The following is a 22,029-nucleotide window of genomic DNA, read 5'->3' as shown; positions in this document are numbered from 1 at the left end:
AGCATGTTTTCACTAAAAAATAAGTTCAAAATGATATTGTATTTCATACCTGGAAAAAACCAGCATAATTTCTAGGCATTTTTACCAATTCACAAATATAACGTGTCATAGTGATTTCATTGGAAATAATCTGTCAGTATCTTTGGAAGCTAAAAAAAATAAAAGTCTCCCCTTAAATCACTTTAGGAGATAAAATTTTTGGCCCAGTGTTGAGTTGTTGACTTGTAACATTCAAATTTTTTTCATAAATACTTACTGCCAAAAACTGGAGTTGATAAATTCTCTGCTCTAGTCACTATTGATGGCATTCCAGTCAGGGCACAAATAATGGCATCAAAAAAGCTTGAATGAGGGGCTGCAACAAAGATTGGGGCTTCTGGTAGACTCGCTACCTTCCCTTTCACTTTAACTTGGAATCCCATCACCAAGTACGCAGTACGAGTCAGGCCAGAGAGGGCTGTCTGGATCATCCTCCTTGTTAACAGAAACACAAAAACATCATCCAGCTTACAGTCAGTACTTATTTTGTACTTCAAAAGAAAAGCCCCTAACAGATTTCCCAGTTCTAACCAGCAATGGGGCCCCACACAGGGTAGCAATGCTACTCACCAGCAGAATGTAGGGCTAAAGGGGAAGTAAGTAAGGGGACATCACCTTTTCCTGATGGAAGGTAATGCAATGTACAGCACCCTGTGAAACCCTTGTCCCAGGTACACTATTTCTCGTGGTACATTTTATGGCATTGTATCATAACACTATTGTGAGGGGAGTAATTAGCAGATTTACTGTCTTTTCTGTAAGAATTTATGTAACTGATACTGGTTTTTTACTATCAGTTTTAAACAAGAAAGATTAAATGGCAGTGTTTACTTACTGCGACGTGCTCCCACAGTAGGGGACACGTTCCTTTCTGCGTGACTCTCCCTAACCTTTTGATCTTGTTAGAATTCACCTCTCCTGTCTCCTCCTCCTCCTGCAGCTGCAGTGCATTGCGGCTAGAAGGGAACTTCAGTACTTTGAGGTCAGAAGTGAGTGAGCGAAACCCAGAACCCACAGAAGCAGCTGTGAAATACCACTTCAAGGGCAATGCAGCTGAAAGGAGCTGTCAAAGCTAATTTTGTCATAGAATCACAGAAATGACAAAGGCTACACAGGAGCTCAGCCCATGTCATGTTACAAAATACTTAATGAATTTATTTTCTCAAATATTCCTGTTAGGATTATTACTGAAGTAAATCTTGGCTTAGAGATAGTCTATAAATATTTTTATATATATTTTTTTTTTGCCTCAAGACAACTGAAAATCTACCTATTTAAAAAGGTCCACTATTGTAAAATTCACACATTACACTCCTGCTTCATATAAATGGGTAAAACTGAGGAATCCTCTTTAATCAAAAGGTGTAGTGAAAGGGAGAAAAAAACTTTAAACCCCAGGTGTGTGTTATTAGGAAAAAACCCCCTTAGTTTTCACAAATATTGGTCACTTTTTCACCTTCTCCATCCTTTCAGTGGCAGAAATCCTCTTCCAGGCTGACAGAAAGTTGCAATTGATGCAGACAGCCAAGCTAGCAGTAAAAGGAATGTGATGCATATGACACGGAGGGGAAGCAAAACAATCCCCTGGAGAGCAGTCTGGAAAAGAGATGAAAAATCTTAAGAAATGGCATCAATAGAAATGTCTCTGCTATCTGTGTAGTTACTTTACAAACATTTTAAAGTATTACCATTATTGCTTTGTGATTGAATAAGGAAAGCTTGAATGACTCCAGCTTTTTTGGGAAGTAATTTATGGTATTTAATTTTCACTTTTGAGTTCCCATTTCAGGAAGAACTGAAATACCCCAGAATTTACATTTTTGGCTCGGATGTAGCTAGACACAGAGGGTTAACTAAGTTTGCCGGCTCCAGTTTATATTTGGTCCTGGTCTGCAGCACACAGCCAGCTCAGAGGAGTCTGCCCAGCTGACACATAGCTCTACTACAGAGCTTTCTATCACTAGCTGCCTATCTAGAAGTCAAGTGAGATCATTAAGATGATTAATTGTACTGTTGCCCTTTCAAATGACAAATCTTGTGTTGAGTCACAAGTGATCCTCACTACTGCTCCAGGGAGCTGTGCACACACAACACAATGTCATTTCCCCCATTGGGACTTAAGCAAAACCAAGGTTTTAGTTGCCCGGATTGCAAATAATCCTAAAACATCATCCCCACCCCTCCCAAAGGAAGCTTTAGCTTGTGTATTTTCATGCATAGCTCCAGGAAATGGGTGTATGGCACATACCACAGGCACCTCTGGTACAGGGGCAGGGCAGGAAGAAATTCTTAATTGTTTTACCCCAGCACATTAGGTTAGAAACTGTATCCTGAAGGTTGGCCTTTATGGTGCAACAAGCACTGTGCAGATTGAGCAAGGCTGGGGCTGGCAGACAGGTGAGCTGTGTGAGCAGGACAGAGCCAAACATTCCTGGGAAACCAGTAAAGGGTTCAACTCCCTTTGGTACTAACACAGCTCAGTGACACTCACTGATGAGGATCAGCTTGTATCAAACCTATGCACAAAATACACCCCAAAAGAACCGTAACAGTGATTTTGTTTTAAACTTGGGCTGTTTCTTCAAGTTCCTCAAAACTTACCTGAGAGTGTATCACAGACTAGACTGACAGCTCCACCAGTTCAAGTGCATCGGAGAAGTTACCGAAGTAGAGCTAAGAGTTTTACTTTTGGGAGCTTACTTTTGTGCTTCACTGGTTTTTAAGAAAATCTAGAACTGAACAGCAGTGTTCCTCTCTCAAAATCTACCCCTTCTAGTCAGCTCTTTAATAATGGCCTCTTACTATACAGAAAAAGCAATGATTTTTGTAAGTCAGAGTTATAAAATAGTTTGCAACCTCCTAGAGCTGTGATTATTAATATCATTTTAATTCACCTCTTCTCTTTAAAAAGGAACAAGAGTAGATATTTGAATATAAGCAAATAAAATAATAATTTTTTTATTAATAAAGTAGCATATATTATTTGAAAATAATCTAATAGTGTATCGTTTATCCAATTTTTTGACACAGTCAGTTGCTCCTAATTTTCCTTTTACCAACACATGCCTTTTCCTCCCACCAAATCCCTCCCATGTTCATGTAATGTCCTCTTACCCAACTCTTGTCAATATTCAAGAGAGGCTCTGCCATCTGGCTCTAAACCCTCTGACACTGATGAGGATTAAGATGAATGTGGGGCCTTCAGGACTTGCTTCTGTGCTACCACAGGCACAGTGACAACAGACCAAACATGACAGTGGATACACAGAGCAAATTAAGATAAACATTATAAGCAGGGACACTGTGTTGATGTTTATGTTCTGCAAGCACTGACATACAATGTGTGTCCAGGAGAGACTTGAATTCTTAGGTCTGATAATTTCTTTCTTTTACTTAACACTTCTGTGTAACTAGCTAAGGAGTTTTAACCATAATTTTATGGACAACAGGTAAAGAAACGCTCCGGATCACAGAAATGAGCATGACAGGTTTGACCCTAAAGGTCTATTGCTCCCACTCACTCTGGTGCCAGTTGTGGCAAATCTGAAAAAGTCAAATAGGAAAATAAACCAACAAAGACTCCTGGCTTGTCTCCCAAAATTAGATTGTGTTTTTTTTTTTGTTTTTCTTCTCTGTATGCATCCTCTTTTACTATGATCTATAGTCCATTTCAGCTGCATTCAGTTATCCAAAATGGGCAGTGTAAGCATAATCAATATGGTTTAACTTAAAATAATATTTTTCTTCATGCAATAAAGAATATATATGTACTGACCTAAAATGAAAAATAAAGGATGCAACAGCAAAAGCAAAACAATCCCTTCTTCAAAACTTTAATAAATTCATTAATCTATTTTAGGCAGATGCACAGGTGGTACTGATTTGCTGATGCAAGCTATTGGCTTTCTAGGTCACTGTGTAATGAGGCAGAGTTGGTTTCTGCTCCATCAGCTGCAGAGTAGGGCAAGAAAAGGACAGAAAAGAAAAAGGTCAAGGTAGACTAGAAATGAGAAAGCATAGGATAAAAACCTACAGAGAAAAATACAAAGTTTAGTTACTACTCAGTAGCATCAGAGCCATTCCAGCTTTTGTGCAGTAATCACCAAGACAGAATTATTCTGAGTCATCCAAAGAACCTTTTCCCACATACTGAATCACCCATGTACTTTCTGTTCACTGTGTCTGCAGTAACTGCAAATCCTGTCACCGCAGCAGTCCTGGCAGTCCAGGTACTCCCATAGCTGACTGATCCTTGACCAATACATGGGATTATACCTCCACTGATGGTAGGAACCTGGAAAGCAGAAAAGCAGGTCTATCAGCAAGCCACAGAACTCCATATGAAATTCTGTTCAACTTTAGCTGCTGTCAAGTTACCTAGGAAGCAGCAGCAGAGCAGGCTGGGGACCAGGATAATGCCCAACTCCCACTGAAGTACTTTTGACATCTGAAGCTGTGATCAGATGGATTGCTCCCCACAGCAGTACACACAGGGCAAGATGGTGTTCCATGAGCATCCAGAGGATGTCACAGCTCTGCCAGGCAGTCTAGCTGCTTGCTTCCAAAAATACTGCTTTTAGCATGCTGGTTGTGGTATTACATAGCTCACCAATGCAGAAGTGCACTGAGCATCTCTTCTGAATAAATCAGAATCCAGTAATGACTTAACTAGAATTTGTGCTTTGCATTTGCAGTTCAGAAGTTAAGACAGCAAGTGAGCAATCAGGAACAAAATAACTAAAACTAAAACCTAGAAAAAATCCCAACAATGAATTGCAGCCAACACCAGTCTGAGGATGGAAACCAGAAGTATTTGAAGTTTTAAAACTGTTTGGCACATGGAGATGTTTAGCACAGTCCAACTGCTCCTTGCTTCGCACATTCTAAAGAATGACAAATAAAAATGACAAATAAAGGGTACCTTGTAAACTATTAACAAGGAATGGCAAGAAATGGTAACATCTTCTCACTCCACTTTTCAGTCTGTCTGCTTTTATATTTGAAACTTAATGAAACGCAAACAGCTACCCTGTCTCACTTTCAAGCTCCATTCATCAGGCACACAGTAGCCTTTACATTCAGGTCACCAACATATGGAAGTTCTGCTGTGGACTTGCAAAGAAAGAGAGTTTTGAAATTGTATGTCTGTACTGGTGTACATTAAAGAAATAGCACAGAATGGGGAGACATAACACGGCTATCCTTAACATAAAAGAATGGAGAAACACTACACTTGACATGAATGGAAAGATAAGGGAGACTTCCCTTTTCTGAACTTTATAGTAACAGTATCTGGTAAGGCCTTGATCCCCAGCAGGTCTGACTGGCAGTGCTGAGCAAGAAAGGAGCAGAGGTCTACAGGACAAAGCAATCAGAAGGAAATATCCCAGTCATTAAGACGATAGGGGAAAAAGAACAGAAAGGAGCAAAGTGCAACACAAAAAGGGTTCTCTCTAGTGTGTTTTTCTGCTTTACAATTCTGTGACTGTTTTGCTCCTCAGCTCACTAGCACCAGGCCCTAACTCAGATGGGTGCTTTTCCTTCCAGGTGCATTATGGAGTAACTTAAAAATGCAAGCTCTTGAAAGTAGTCTGTGTATCCTCCAGAAAGGACAGCCAGCACAGAAAGCTGTCCACTTCTGGAACCTCATTAAGTAACTGGTTTCCTCAGGGTTCTTAGTGCCTAAAGCTACTGATTCAGATGCACTTGAAATGTGTTCCAGGCTGCTAGTAAAACATATGGGATAAAATGACTTGAAATTGTTTTCTAGGTTTCTCATGTTTCCTCTATCCAGCTACCTTCAGGGCAAACATTGTTTATAACTTCAGGAAGATCTATATGAAACATAAAATATTTAGTTGTATGTCAGCTTCAGGTTTTTATAGTCATCAGCAGAAAACACTGTAACTTCACCCACACACTGATGTCCTCATTGTCCTCAATCATATATTCATGTTTGATTCATCAGCTGATTTTTAAAGAATGTTTTTAAAAAACAAATATTTTTAAGTTGTGTCCTGTAAGTCTTGTGTGTGCTTGTACACAAGTGATACTGGGACAGCACTCAGCTCAGAGGCCTGATTGAATTTACCCAGTGAGACCCAGTAACGCAGTGGGGGTACCATTTTTTGTTGTACATCCTGCAATATGGAGCCAAGAGATTCACTTCCCCCTTCCCAACCCAGGCTTAAAGTCAGCCTAAAGCCAGTTAAGCATCTGAAACAGCATGACTGAAAAAGTTATCATCTGTTTTAGCTTTTCATATCAGAGAGAAGCTGACATCTTAACTCTAGAGCTGAGGCATCTGACATGACTGATCGATGGGTAGTATTTAACTCTTGAATTAAACCCCTGTTTTCTCTAGGAGTGATGTGTTATCAGCAACGATTGCGCAGATATTTCCAAAAGCTTGTTTTAAATCTTGTGTTAAAAGTTTTAAGTTTTAAGCCAGTGAGCCTCTTCGTATGCGTTGAGCAAGCATGCAGCTTGTGGACTCTGAAAGGTTGAAGAATTTAATTTCAAAAACAGTGACTTTTTTATGCTTGCATCTTTCGTCGTTTACATAACTTCCTCGTGCTTTTGCTCCCTAGATTACATCAGGAAGCAAACTATGCCGTACAGGGGAAGGAAATGTTCTCACCAGCAGCCTGTTCCCGGCAAAGCCAGGAGCTGTAGATGTGAACCAGAGCCGGGGCTGTTCCGCTCCCCTGCGGGCGCGGCGCGGGGCACGGGCGGCACTGGCAGGCCGGGCCCCGCAGCCCCGGCTGCCGGCGGCACTTTCAAACCTCGCTCGCTCACACGGCGCTCTGCCCTGGCAAGGGGGCTCGTAAGCGACCAGTGCCCCCCCAGCCCGCACGGCTGGCAGCCCCGCAGCGGTCCGGGGCGCGGCACGGAGCGCTGGTTCACAGCCGCGCCGGGCTGAGCCGAGCCGGGGCTGAGCCGAGCCCGCCCCGCCGCCCCGCTCCCGTGCGCATCCCAGCCCGGGGCAGTGCGGCCCGGCCCCGGAGGCCTCTCCCGCCCGCACCCCAGCCTTACCCGCAGCTTGTTGCCGGCGCTGAGGCGGCCCGGGTGCACGAAGGGGTTGAGTACGGTGGGAGGGCTGAAGGATTGCTGCCTGGGCAGCGGCAGCACCCGCGGCGCCATCGCCGCAGCCATCCCCGGCGGCTGCGCATAAGCCGGCGGCGGAGCCCGGGGCCAGTGTCTCCGGCCGGCCCTGCCCACCGCGGGAGCTCCGCCTCGGGCAGGTGAGGGCGGGCGGTGGCAGTGCTGGGATCCGTGTCCCCGCAGCCCCGGCCGTGCCCTGCCCCGCTGGGATCCGCGTTCCCTCAGCCCCGGCCGTGCCCTGCCCCGCTGGGATCCGCGTTCCCTCAGCCCCGGCCGTGCCCTGCCCCGCTGGGATCCGCGTTCCCTCAGCCCCGGCCGTGCCCTGCCCCGCTGGGATCCGCGTTCCCTCAGCCCCGGCCGTGCCCTGCCCCGCTGGGATCCGCGTTCCCTCAGCCCCGGCCGTGCCCTGCCCCGCTGGGATCCGCGTTCCCTCAGCCCCGGCCGTGCCCTGCCCCGCTGGCCAGCGCGGTGAGCGCTGCAGGCAGCGCAGCTGAGCCGCGATCCAGGTCGATGTTCATAAGCACTGGGATCCACGCGGGCCATTATCTGAGAGAGGACAGGGGCCAGCGTGGTCTGGCACACGGCAGAGGTCGTTTCTAGGAGAATGGTGCATTTTCACCACTGCGAAAGGCGGGTACAGTGATTCCGGTTCTTGAGCACGAGAGGTCTACAGATCCTCTGCCGCCTTTCTCGGCGTGCTGGATGCCGCCCGTGCGGTGCCTGCCCTGGATGCCCTGAGGGGTGCGCCAGGAGCGGCTCTGCAGGGCCGGAGGTGCGGTAAAACACCGGCCTCAGGCACCTTCTGCCCGCCTGCCTGGCTGCTGCTGCTTTCAACCCAAGAGGAAGTTCCACATTTAGGAAGCAGGCTTTTGGGTTCTCTCAGGAATCCGGTCCAGTGGTGGGGTTGAGCCACCAGTCTGGGTGCAGCCAGCGCTGGGCTCAGGCCGCTGGCTTCTTGCGTGACATTGGTTCAAACACTTCGTTTTGCTATGGTGTTTTCCCAATTTCTCCTTCACACAAAAATATTGGTACTTCCTGGCACAACAGTTGTCTGTATGTTGCCAGACTCTTCATGTTGCTATAATGAAACTAATTATAAACATCTCATAATTCAGCTCCCACTTTGACGTCTCTGCTTCCACAAAGATACCATCAGCATTCACAAAACTTAATTATTATAAAATTATTATTTGTGTTTTGCAACTGCAGGTGCTTAAGGAGTAGTCATAATAATATATTTGGTCTAACTGAAGCCTGCCTATAATGGAAGCTTGATGAGTGTAGGATTTCCCTTGGCTGGTTTCCAGGATTTCCCTGTGATTGCCAGTCCTTGAAACCAGCACTGTCCTCTGAAAAAGCTGAGAGCTGTGAATGAATTGGATCAGCACAATCACCACAGAAAGCAGGGTTGGGGGGAACTCCAGAGGAGAAAGATCAATTATACCTCTATCACTCTCATCCTCACTTTAAAAAAAATATACTCTAACTTATCTTCTTATCTTAAAATGTGCAGTAGGCAAAAGCATATACTGCATAATATGAAACATTTGCAAACATTTTTTTTGGTAACTCTTCTGTCAGTAATTCCTCATCTGAACCAGAGGCTAAAAGAAGGTGGCCTTTTTAATACTCGTCTGTTTAATTCTTTTGATCAGGGCTGTTGTTTTACTTTTATAAGAACATGTGTACACAGACATTTTTGATGCAGAAATTGAAAACCTGCCGTGTTTGACCTGCTCCCTGCTGTTGTCTGACAAAAATCTGCCATCTCCTGGCCCGGCTGTGTAACACTGCTGCACACAGCAGTTGGGGAGCATCTGTTCACTGCTTGTAAGAAAAACAGCTCCTCTCAAGGACCAGCTAAAAAACTTCTTTTTGCAACTTGCCATTCTGATTTTCCAGTTTCTGTCTGTGCTACTAAATGTGACCTGCTTGTGGGAAATGTGTATGAGGACAGCAGTAATGGCCATGTGTTTCTGTTCTCAATTCAACACTTATTTCTTGCTTTCTTTCTTGTTTTCTGACTTTTTTGCTTTCTTTCTCTCTTGCCTGCTGTCTAGGCCATGGTCCCCTAATGCCAGTTCGGTTTGTGCCTCCCTCCTGGAAAAATGCCTGCTAATGCCTTCTAAGTGCCCATCTAGGCCCAGCTGACAGCCTGTTCTCTCCAGTAGATCAGGGCAGGCAAAAGTGTAATACAAGACACATGAAGTTTGTCTTTCTCCACCTGGGACAGTCTTCCAACGTTATCCTGGTAAGCTGTGTAAACTCAAAGGTCTTTATGCCCTGACTGTGCACCACACAACCTCAGTGTCATGCCACACAAATAGCACTGTGGTGGGCTGGATGACATAGGGTGGGTGTGTAAGCCCCTAGGGTTCTGTCAATCAATCTCAGTCTCCTGAGAATCCAGCTCTGCACATCCCTCAGTAGAATTCACTGGTTAAGCGAGACCAAGCGAGGAAAGCAGCTCTGGACTGTTCATTTCACAGCACTCAGGTACCTGAGGACTGGAGGAGGTCTGACCTGCATGCATGGAACCAGTCACACATGGGGGTCATCCATGTATACACAAACCCAGACCTTTTCTTTTCTTCTAAAACAGGTGCTGAGATAGATATATCTTTGAGTTTTCATTTAATGTTAAATAGAATGCCCCTAAAGCTAATCTTTCTCTTGGGTATTTCTAGATGTTTTCTCTTACAGACATTTGTTTCTCTGCCTCTGCCCCTTCTTCCCTAAATGTTAGACTTTTTGTGTTTGTCTTATGTTCCTTACATTGATGCACATAAGGTTCACAGTGTTTACTTGGTAAGTTTCAAGTGCTTCATTCAATTTGAGAGTTTTTTTCTAGCTGTTTTTGTCAGAGAGAAGTTGCTGTCCCTGTGTTATCCATGCCAGCCCATAAATGCAGGTAATGGAGTCCTAGCATGCTACACCAAAGAGGAAAACCTTATGCTGAAAGTTCCCTGAAGCTTCTTCTGCTGAATTCCCTTCGTTTTGCAATGCTTAATGGACATAAGGCAAATAAATCAGAGGCAAGAACCTAATCACTTCATTTAGCAAGTCATACCTGATAATGACCTCTGCAAAGGGAGACACTTCAGTAAATGCTTAGTTTGTGTGGTGTTAGTCTCAGTGGAGTAGGTAGGACTTGGTTGGATTTTTGGTCCTAGACAGGCAGATAGATTGCTGAGCCAGCTCTGGTAACAATTTAGGAAAACACAGCATTGACTCTTGCTGATGCTGAGTGAAAATAGAGGTGGTGTTATCTCAGGGAGTCCCTTGGGTATGTCCCCTTGGAGATTCCTCCTTCCTCACCTGAGCTGGCTGCAGAACTAGACAACTTGACAAGAATTTCTCTTCTGTTCCTCTGGGTAAGGAAAGCTCTTGACTGATGATGGGGCTTCTCCAACTCCCAGTGCTCTCAAACTGGCACATTCCCTGATTATTGAATTCACTTGAAAACAAAAGAAAAAAGTAGATTTACAAGAAAAAGACAGACTCCAGTGATTTGTGTGAGAATGAGATATAAAATTACCAGCTGGGGTTTTTTTCCCTTTGAACTGAACCCAGGAGCCTCAGTAAAGTTTACCCTATTTAAAGCATTAATTAGAGAGCTGACTGTACATAAAGATAAAACAGAACTCTTAAAAAAGTCTCCAGGGACTCCAAAAAACCCAGGTTTGTCTACATGAGGCAAAAAAATTTTAATTAGCAGCAACTGAATTGAAGTGAACTGATATGAGCAACAAAAAGAGAATTTATCCCACAATGTATTCAGAGAACATAATTGAATGTTCATTAGCTAAGAGTTATATACTGACTGTTAATGAGCAGAAATGAATATGTATTATTTCTCATTAAGCTAGAAATGTATGGAAATAATTGCATTTAAATATAGCAGCTATAAAGCTGTTTATTAACAGTCACTACTAAGAAGAGGAAGGACATAGGTGAATTTATATTCTTTACTGCAGTATAATTTTAAATATTTATTATGCTAAGTGGTATTAATACATAGTTTTTCAGGGAAATGGTTATTATGTTGTACTAGTAGGGCTTGGTGGTGTCTCCATTTTGATAGGATTTATGCTTTATTTATTTTAAATTAGGGAAGGCAGCACAAACAAACAGAAGCTCTCGGATTCCTCTAAGGCAGTGTTATTATTGCTTCTCAGGATGAGGGTCCTCTATTACTTGTGATCAAATGACACTTGGCTCCTTGATATCATACTTTGATAATAATCTCAGGAGAGAGTTTTGGTAAGGTTTCTTTGTTGCAGATGTACAGGAGAGAGCCATCTTGTTACTAGGTGTGGTGACAGGAGACGAGAATGAATCTGTATTAACACTCAGGGTGTGCTGTGCATGCAGCCAGGAGTGGCCCATTCCTGCCCAGGGAAGCCCGTGGTCATGTGGTGACACCCTAGGCTGAGCCCAAGAGGAAACTGGTAGGGCATGGTGGGCACTCTGTCTAATGAGGGACATAGGGAAGTGTGTGGGAGCGAGCAGTTGCAGAGTTGTTTAGGTTGGAAGGGTTCCCTTTGGAGTATTTAGTTAGTGAGGGGTGCATGAGGAAGGGAGGGGTAGAAGGAAGGGATGATGTAGATGCCCATCCTTAGGGCAAGGTTGAAATGGAAACCCTGGTGTACAACAGCTCCTCGGCCTTGGAGTTTTGTCAGGTGAAGGGTGGTGAATTTGCCTGAACATTTTATGGCTTTTGCCTTGATTTCAGTGGTCTCTTGGTGAAGGAGAGGGACAGCAGACGGAGATGGAGAAGGAAATGAGCAGTGGCACCCTGAGTGGATGCAGAGCAGCAGGGAAGAAAGGAATACCACAAAGAGGAAGTTCCCTAAAAATAATTCAGTAGAAGTGTGATGGCTTCCCAGTGTTGAGTTAGCCTGTTTCCTTTGGAGCTCCTGTGAAGTGCTGGAGCAAGACACACCTGCTGATGTCTGCAAATCTCATTGGCATCTCCAAATAAATTTGTATTTACACCCACGATTATAAATCGATAATTTACTTTGCAGTAAAAAGGTCAAATCTTCTGCATGGCAAAAATAGGTTTTTTCATCCTCCTGCTCCATTTGAAATTGAAAGATTTTTTGGGGCTGCAATCAGGGAAGGTTAACACACCTTTGAGCTAATCTGTGCATTTGACATCAGTGCTTTAGGCAGTGATTTTGTGGGATTTAGATTACTGTCTTCCTGCTTACAGAGAAAAATATCTTGCTTGTTCTGATTTGAATTAGAATTATTTTTGATTTTGAAATTTATCATTTTCTGATAAAATTATTGTAGATTATTACAGTAACCAGCAGACCTACCTTTTTTAGTAACCTGAATTTCTGTTTATTAATTGTACAGATGTGTTTTTACTACAGGATTCTTTAGGAACAGCAACAATTGTGCATTCACTTTCAGGAAGATTGTAACTTTTCCCCTACTCACAAGAGGGCGATAAATCCCCAGTCATCTTTATGCAGCTTCTAATAAGTGTTCAGTACCTCGCTGCAAAATGTCATAAAGACCAGCTTGCTGTCAGAAAACTGATATATATGTATATGACCCGTATGAAATATTGTGATGCCTTTTGTTTTGGTTTATGGGGAGTTTAAGCTATGCTCTGTTTATTTCATCCCACTGCAGATCCTACTATGACCAGAAACTAGATGTGGAAAAGTTATTTACAGTTTCCCCCCACCACACGCTGCAAATGTTTTCTTCATGGTACACATACAGGTATTAAATTCAGATGAATGTTAAGCATGTAATAAAAAAGCGATTTTGAGCACAGCATTCAGGAGAATTTCCCATAGCCTAAACATTGTTGTGCATGTTTATCTCTTCCTCATAGTAAAACTTGCTTTGGTAATCAGAACCTGTCATTTCATAACATTAATCTTTTTCTTGAATTAAAATATCTATTGTTTTAAACTTTCCCTTTAAATACAATGTTCATTCATCTAAAACCAAGTTTTTTTGTGGTGATAATATCAGTATAGACAGCTGCCATAAGAACTGTGATTTCTCTATTTTTGTTGACATTTTTGTAATTTATTAACATGCTATTATATTTCCAAAATGTATATATTTATTCACATTCATTATTTCTTTTAAATAGTTTCTGTTTCACACTGTATAATAAGAATGATTTCAGGAATCTTACATGGAATAAGGAAAAGAAAAAAAAACAACTGGTTCAGTGGACTAAATTTTATGTCTCTGTTGATGTTATCTGAGTTCATTCTAGCTCCTGTGTTTGACGGAACTGGATTTCTTCCAGCTCTGAAGCTCCATGACCCAGCCCATGCAGTTTTCAAGCTGTCAGTATTAGAACAAAATCTTAATAATTTACAGTGTAGTATGGCCTCTGAAGAATGTTTTCACTTTGTATCTTAATATGAAAAATAAATAAATGCTGAAAGTCTCTAGCAGTGCACTGAGGCATTTGCTCGGTGTGTTAGTACAGCATCCAACTGAGTTTAAGGGCCTCAGCTGATGTGACTTCCTTAAATAATAAGACAAGTCCATGACTCTTGAGGTTCCTTCTGCAATCTCAGTAGAGTTCTGGGGCTGTCTCAGATAGCTGAGACAAAAACACCTTTATATTGTCTTTCAGCATATTCAGCTGTGCTGGTTGCAGAGACTCAGTCTTGCCTGGCCCCTTGCCCAGTTGTTGATTACCTTAGGCCTGCAGTACAAGGGAGCAGTTAGAAATCAGGACTACCAACAGCTTATTTATTTTGATATTATCTTGCCTGTAACAACCTTCACAATTCCACTCCTCCTCCAGTGGTGCCTGCAGGGGCTGCACCAGCACAAGGGCAGGGCTGTCCTTGAGTGCAGCACTGGCTGTGTGCTCTGGCAGCTGTGATGCAAACAAGAGCAGGACTGGGCAACAGGCACATCTGGATCCAAGCTCTGGGGAGAAAAATGTACCCTGTTCAAGGGAAATTAGAGTCTGTCCCGTGCCTTTCCTAATCACCAGATGAGGTCTAGGGCCTCTTTGCTGTTTTTTGTCAACTGTAAAACTGGAGCGTTTTAAATGTTTTACACTCAGTACTTCCCAGGTTGGGAGCACCACTGTAAGCACAGGCTCCTTCACAGAGATTCTCTCAGTATGGCCAGGCATTTTGGCTATTTTAGTAAAGACCAAAATTATATAACAAACCTATGTGACTGTGTCTGTTGGTTCACAATCAGCTTTCCTCTGGACAGCAGCAGAGTTCTGTGTGCTTCATTAATGTCTCCTGACTGCCTTGGCAAATGCAGCCCTGACTCTGCTGTGTGTCTGGAAGTATGAAAATCTTAATTGGCACATTCAATTGTAAATATGATCTGCCTCACAGTAATGTATAACTCGTCTGTTTCCAGCAAAGGAAAACAAACTCTTCTTACCACAAAAATGCGACCCCCCAGAACTCCATCCGTATGTCAGAAAGATTCTTAAGCCATATTTTTGTCATATTATTGAGAGTTTTAAGCACACCACAATAGTAGGAGAGTAAGTTTGCATATGGGTCAATTCTTTTTATATAATTTCAAGAAATAAAGAGGAGTTGAGAGAGAACAAGCTAGAGTACGTGAGGCATTTCCAACCGATCCACTAACTGTGACTCAGCTGAGGTATCTGATGAGAGCAAGAACTTGGCAACTAGAATTAAGGAGGGAGTGGAAGGCAATAGTTCTTTTTTATTTAGCAACTGGAGGAAGATTTTTCCTACCTATTCCTTCTGTAGTGTTAACAGGTATCTGCTTTGCTCAAACCAGTTTTTGCTTTTTCAAGTGCTAACACTGAAGTCATTGTAATGCTATTAATATGGCAGGTGAGGCTGCAAGATTGTAAGGAGAGACACGAAATTCAGATGTGTGAGCTCACTTAATACTAATATAATGTTCCCTGAGCCACACTGCATTTTCAAATACTGAAGGTGAGGATATTGGGTAATTTAAAGCAAGACCAAGTATTCCTGCTGTTCAGCAGTCGGGACCCTTGAAGACCACAGCAGTGTCTCTTCTGCACAGGTACTCACCCATAGGTGAGGTTGATCTGACACCAGGACCAAGACTAGAAATTCGCTGTGAAGCCCAAAGTAGAGATACATTATAAGCTTTGGAATACAGGTTAAAAGAAATATTTTTCTAGAGGAAAAGGGCAAGAAGGGTGGAAACCATCAGGCTTGCAAAAAAAACAAAGGAGCAAATGCTAGGAAACAGGCTTGCTATAACTTGGCAGTTTTCAGAGATGTGCTGCTAGTCATGCCTGAAGAATAAACATTCTGGTTTTCTGCTGACTGCAGCCAAAGTTTGTGGCCAGCCAAAGGGCAGGGGAAGCTCTGAGGAAGCGTATGCATGTAACAGGGACATTTCAGATGCTGATTGCAGGTGCTTTGCCCAAGCTTTTCATTCTGTATTTCAAAGAAGGTTTGAGTCTGGAAATGTGCTGTGGGATTAGGAGCACTGCCTAAGCTCTACCCAGCTGGCTTGGAGAAGCTTTTGGACACTGATATGTGAGGCAGGTTCGACAGACTGAGGTTGGGCCTTGAAAGGTAAAATAACCTCTTTTCCTTCTGTGGAATCAGATCACAGATGTGGATGTTAACAAAGGATTATGAAGCTGTAGCTCAGTTCTCATAAAGAGAAATGGTGATTAGTTACAGAGACTTGTGAGCTTCCTTCCCAGCAGCAGAGGGGCATGGACCCAAAGGGGCTGGGTGCTGGAATTTCAACCATGCTTCACTGGGCAAATGACAGTAACTCTGTGCTGGTTTTCCAGTCTGTACTATGAAGTGGTTATCTTACTGGAGGGATTGAAAGGCATAATCAGTTGTAAAATGTATTGAAACAGAAAGTGCTATCTCAGTGCAAAGTGGTTTTATCTACAGCTGCACACCCAAAGGATTTACTTTTGAGGTGGAGACATATTTCTTAATGCCTGTGATGTGTACCGAGACAATTGGAAATAATAAAGCCTTGGGGTAGTGGTGTTGGAACCTTGTTCTTATTGAGGTCACTGGCAATTCCCTCACTGGTTTCAGCAGGAAGAGGATCAGCCGCTTTATCAAGAGGCCTTAGGTAAACACAAGACTTTCCAAGACTGAGGATAAGGGGTTTTTGGAAGGCTAAATTGTGCCGTGCCAGTCCTTGCCTTGGTAGTTCAATGGTATAGTGTAGACACTTTATGTCAACTAATTACTCAGGGATTTATTAACTTGAAATTTTAAGGAAACTGCTAGCTTCATTGCTGTCTGCAAACAAAACATGCAGAGTGAAGAAGGTTTGTATACCCTAGGCATTTTGGCAGAAAATGAACATAAATTTGTTAACTGAACAGAGGAATTATTCAAAAGAATGTATGCTATTAAATGGATCATATGATCCATGAAAGAATTTAGAAATAAACATAGTGCACGACTGTTGTGAAAACTGAAAGGTGACAGTAGATGGGGAGAAACCAACAGAAAAAGGAAAAGAAAAATCTCCACAACCAAATCTCCACAACCACAAAATAAAAAAGACCTTGTGGATAATTTACCCCAATGTAAATCAAGTTGAAAATGTATTGATATTTGGGAGATGCCTCTGACAGTTACGAACTTAAACAAGAAAGATGGATATTTCTCTGAAGAATTTCAAAGTGTATAGATCTGCAAACAATTTATGTATCAAAGCAGTCACCAAATGGGCTGGAGAGGCAGACCAACAAATCATTTCCAGAAACTGCCATTATCAGAATTTAGAAGTAGTGGTAATCTCAGTGTTGTTATAAAAGTGAATATTAATGTCTGTATTTTAAATACAATCTGATTTTGATTTTATTATGGGGCCTTAGAACTCCTTGGAAATGGTCTTGGAAAATTGTGCTGTAGCCATGTGTCTTTTGACAAATAAATAACAGAAATCTGGAAAGTTTTCTAAACTATATGTACTGACTGTCTTGTTAAATCATAGTACAGTTTTTCATCTGACCATTGAAGACATGTATAGTAAGAAGAGTTAACAGACAGATGCACAGGTGACTTTCTTATTAAAAAACAGAATATCCCTTATTTATTTCTTGTGTTTTTCTAAAGAATTTGTGCTTCCAGATGATTTTATACTTTTGCATTCATTTCTTGTTTTGGGAAGGAAGATCTTTTAATAATGTTTAGCATCAGCCTCTCCCATCTGTGCAATTTGTTGCTCTAGTAAAAGTGCTGCTCCCCTGAAAAAGCTTATAACATGCTATATGAAATGTCAGAAATGATAAAGCAAAACCAAGAGCCTCTGAAAGAAAATGTACCGCCATGAATATCTGAAACCAACTGAAACACTGCTTTTATTATACTTAAATTTCAATAAACACTTTTCTTAAGAGCTTGTGCTTCAGTAGGTAGAGAGATGTGTTTTCTGTGTAAATAGCAGTGTTTACCTTTTCTTTAAAAACTGTATTCCATTGCAGTAGTAAATCCTACAAGCAAACTAAAACACAGTTAAGGCCATCAGATATGGAATAAAATCTCTGAAACCTCTCTCTATGCTTGTTGGGTTGCCAGTTGTGGCCATAGGGCAACAATGCCTTAGACAACTGATTTTCACAGTGTTTTTGTGTATGTTCAAGTTTTGAAAATAAGAGAGAAGGGAAGAAGCCAAAACCCATGAAAGGGTGCTAATAAGCTCGTTTTGCCTCTTTGTTGTTTTATGCCTTGCCCCAGATTTTATAGCTTCACTCCCAACAGAGATGGTATGGCACAGGATTTATTTTTTAGGACTTATCACTCCTTAGTAGAAAGCATTTACGTTTTTCCATAAGAATGCTTTCTATTCATATCTTCCTTGATAGCATTTTTATCCCCTTACTTTACCTTGAGGTGTCACTTAGAACGCTGCTCAGAGGTTGGCAAGGGTTAGTGTAACCATTAATGCATTAAAGTTGGCTGCTGGAGGTGTTAATGGTTAGCTGGCAGCTGTGTTTCAGAGCTGCTGTCTCTGGTGTCAAAGGACTTCCTTTCCTAAATTCCAGGCCAGAGCTTCCTTCCTTCTGAAGTCTTCCTCAGTAACTCTACCAACTTTCCCAGTCACCACTTTTAGTTTCCCAAGATATCAGGCTTAAAGTCTTGAAAGTTTGAAGATGTATCTGTTTTTACAAATGTTTGCAGATATAACTGATTTTCATGAGTAGTCATTTCAGCAAGTTTCCTTTGCATCTCTTCACAGCCAGATTAGCAACCAAGCGGGAAGCAAGTGAAAAGGGTAGATTGTAACAGGACCAATCTGTGACTCCATCCTGTGCAGAAATATCACTTGAATATTTTCAGAATGAAAGGCAGTCTCCCCAGTTTTATATTCTGCTTATGCTTTTGTACTGCACTTTCCCACTTAACATTGGAGACTGTGTAGTTTTTCAGGCAAGACAACTCTTAACCTGTCATGCAGAGCTTTCACTCTCCTCCTTTTATTCCAAAGATCACTGTAAGGGACTTGTACAATAACAGTAATGCTACCTGTATTACATTAAGTGATGTGGTGGTAGCGTTGCATGGACTAGCCGAAAACTATGGAAAAAGAAAGCAGAATGCTGGAGTTGCGGCATTCTTAATCATGGTTTATTTGGTGAGGTTGGTTTTATTCTCAAGCTGGTTAACATCTGTTTCTCTGTGGCTAAAACTGGCAATTACAATAGTTATCCATGAAAGCAAAGTTGCTTGCTTTAACATAGACCTAGGGCACATCCCCCATGGAGATAATGTCATGGTAGAAAGTAGTTTAATGATGGAAGAACGGAAATATTGGAGAGTTCTTTGGGTTTTTGAGATCTCATCTTCCTGTTCTCTGTCCTGGGGTAAATGTTCTGTCTTTGCACAAGTAAGCTGAATTGGATGTTAAGACCTCGGAATATCCTTGGATCGCTTAAACAGGATATGTCATAGCATGGTTGAGCACAAAGTATGTGTCTGAGTTTAAAAGTACCTGAGGGGAGAATAAACATGTTTGAGGAGCTTTGAGATGAATGGCCAGGGGTTTTAGCATGCATAGTTGTGCATGGAGCTTGTTGGGCTTCATTAAAGCAATGTAAAGGATGTCCTGTGACATGGTGCTCTAATCCAATGCCACTGAGCAGAGCTTTGGTACTGCAAGTGCTGAAGTGCTACTGAGATAAAGCAAAAGCTAATTGCTACTGTGGGCCACACAGTTGCATGCTGGGTTGATTGACTTATCCATTTGGGAATGTCTTATGTGATAGGGTGGAACACACTGCTGCACATGCACAAGTTCCTATTGTGTTTTCTGGACAGAAGTCCAATAAATAATTGTGTAATTTCTGTCAAGAATTCTGTATCTTGTCTTCCTGAAAGGGAGGCTGTGTTCTGTTTTTCCTGCATCTCTACAAAGGCAGTCAGGACCCCAGTGAGATTGTTTGGTGCTGCTGGTTTTTGGGCTGGCACTAGGAGTGAACCACTAGCAGCCCATAATTACACCAAAATTAGAAAGCTCTTTAATTATGAGTACAGTCAAGCTTTCTTCTACTCTGCCTTGCCTGTTATTGGTGCTGCAAATCTTGCAAGTGGGAGGGATTAGCAGATGCCTGTGATTGCTCTGCAGTTCTTCGGAGAAGGTGACGTTCTGGATCTGGTGCCTCGTCCTGTGCCAGCTCTGACTCTCCAGCTCCACAACAAACTCCTCAGCTTACAGAAGTGTCCCATGGGGGGTTCATTAGTTCATGTTTATGATGCGTCTTGATGTAGAAAATGTTGGTATTATTACTTTTGAACATCCTCTTGATAAAGAGATAGAAGACTTTTAATTACAGAAAATGAGTATCCTGAGAATAACAATCCCATTGTCTGAATTCCAGTGACTTTTTCTTCATGGCTTCCTGTTACCATACAGTTGACTTTTAAGAACATATAATTTTTAAATAGTTAATTTTTTAAAATTTAGAACAGAAGTTGCCTGACATTAAAATATTTAAATTTATTCTGATTTTATTTTTAATTGCATACAGCACTGCTTTGATTGAAAATATTTAGACTGAGAAAAGCCGTGCCAATATGCTGTATTTGTATTTTTGCTCAGCTTTTCAGGAAATTCCTTGTCTGTCTCTGTTGCTTGGCTATAATGCACTTAATGAGAACAGTTTTTGTTGTTTTTTTAGAGTAAATGTGATAAAAACTTTGGAAAGAAAACACTGCTGCCTTCACAAATAATTCTAAGAAAAAGGAAGTATAAATAAATTTCTATGTATTATTTCTCATTCACCGTGTTGCTTTGTGTCAGAAGCCTCGGACAGGTTAGATGTAGTTTTTACTGTGGGCAAATCATGTAACTGGTGGAATGAGCATTGTTCCTATGGAGTAATTGATAATCTGTCTGTTTTAAAGTTCTGCATTCCTGTATCTGTTGATCACATGCAACACTGCAAGTTGATGAAAACAAGAGCTTTTTCCTTCTTTCTCTAATGAGGAACCATTTCTTTGGCTCTGAGACTCTTAGTGGAACCTACCAAGTCCAGACCACATATGCGTCCTGAAAAGATGGACATAGTTATATCATGGGAACACTTAAAAAATTAGTTTTGTTTTTTAATTTATTCTAATTTAACTTCTGAAAAGGTGGATCTAACCTTCTTAAATACATTGTTTCTAGGAAGACCAACTCATTCTAGCTTCTGCTTAGGGCACCAGGGTTAGCCTGAATTAGTGAATATTATAAAACAGAGTTTCCATCAATGAACTACCTGAAGCATTTTTCAAAAACACATCTGCACTCAATAATTTTGAAGTGTGAGAAGTGTTATGGACAAATTCATGGAAAGCATATTCTATACTGGATATGAAATTCTTGTGCACATGGATAAACAGCACAATTCCTGGGCTCTGGAGGTCTGATGCAGGACTTTGGAGAGACACTCGGCTAGCAGGGTTTGTGTCTTTGCACATCGTTTGTAAACAGCATGATTTGGAACCCAGTCATGTCCTGTGGTTTCCTCATATCCTTCATGTTGGATGAAAAATAAGCTGTCATTCACGGCACTGTGAAAACTAAGCTGCTTAAGAAGACTGTCATTGAATGTGGTAAATTTTACGTTGTTTATAGCCTTTAAATCAAGGGTAAATGTGACTGATCAATGTAGTAATCAGTGGCTGAATCTGAGGGGACTTTAAGGAGATCAGGTTAAATTATCACAATGTTCCTTCAAAAGTAAAAGCTACAAAAGCACTACTGAGCATATGCACAATCAGAATTTTATGTACCACATTTATATTGAAATGAGCATCTACTGTTCTGAAGTGTTGAGGGCAGAGGAGAGGCCTTCACTTCAATCCTCCCTTCCCCAAAGTCAGCATGAATGCTGAGTTGTTTCAAAGTGCCTTGCAAATAGAAAGAAAACATTCCCCCTTTATTCACAGTGCAATGCTGCTGTGTTTAACTCCAGGTCAATTTTTTTTTTTTTTAAATAATGGTAATATCATCGTCTTGCATTTTGATAAACTGAAAGTTTTTATGGATAGCCACCAGTACTGTGATACAGATAAAACCTGTTCATGTTAATGGTACACACCCATCCCATCAGGGAAATGGAGAGATCTTGCCAACACAGATTAGATTGTGATGGATATTAGACAGTAAGTGAGAATAGATTAATCTATATAAATGTGAAGTATTTAGTAGTATTCTTCAGCTCCAGATAATGAAATGCCATCGAGGCACAGTTAAATTTCTGTTTATTGACAGACATCTTCTGCAATAAAGAGCCTGCCAGGAGCATGGTCTATGTTTTGAATTGATTTTATATCCTGGTAACTCTCTGTAGTTGTGTGAAACATGCCCAGGTGCTGGAATGGAATTCAGTAGTTCTGTCTCTAGTAATAATTTATCTGTAACCTTGCTTATGATTATTCC

At 41.7% G+C, this 22,029-nt stretch overlaps 2 protein-coding genes across 4 annotated transcripts in view; one reads left to right on the top strand and one right to left on the bottom strand.

Annotated features, from left to right (window-relative positions):
* Positions 1 to 7,275, bottom strand: part of LPCAT2 (lysophosphatidylcholine acyltransferase 2) — a 29,481-nt gene extending 22,206 nt beyond the window's left edge. Inside the window, exons 1-4 of one of the 3 annotated variants that reach the window (XM_086847237.1) lie at positions 7,075 to 7,266; positions 4,190 to 4,333; positions 1,496 to 1,635; positions 257 to 474 (exon numbers count right to left, since the gene is read on the bottom strand). In XM_086847237.1, coding sequence (XP_086703363.1) covers positions 257 to 474; positions 1,496 to 1,635; positions 4,190 to 4,333; positions 7,075 to 7,194 — 622 coding nt within the window. In that variant the 5' untranslated portion in view covers positions 7,195 to 7,266. Of the gene's footprint in view, positions 1 to 256; positions 475 to 1,495; positions 1,636 to 4,175; positions 4,334 to 7,074 lie in introns of all 3 variants that reach the window. The other 2 variants (XM_086847236.1, XM_086847235.1) reach the window with 2 other exon arrangements.
* The window catches only part of LOC111934588 (uncharacterized), a 357,296-nt gene continuing 342,048 nt past the window's right edge, over positions 6,782 to 22,029 (top strand). The window contains exons 1-2 of the mRNA XM_086847241.1: positions 6,782 to 7,283; positions 9,204 to 9,394. The gene's annotated coding sequence lies outside the window, so the exon portion shown is untranslated. The remainder of the gene's footprint in view (positions 7,284 to 9,203; positions 9,395 to 22,029) is intronic.

This window comes from Cyanistes caeruleus, chromosome 12, assembly GCF_971803275.1.
Source record: "Cyanistes caeruleus chromosome 12, bCyaCae1.hap1.1, whole genome shotgun sequence".
Classification (NCBI taxonomy): domain Eukaryota; kingdom Metazoa; phylum Chordata; class Aves; order Passeriformes; family Paridae; genus Cyanistes; species Cyanistes caeruleus.
This window is presented reverse-complemented; position numbering and strand designations above follow the sequence as displayed.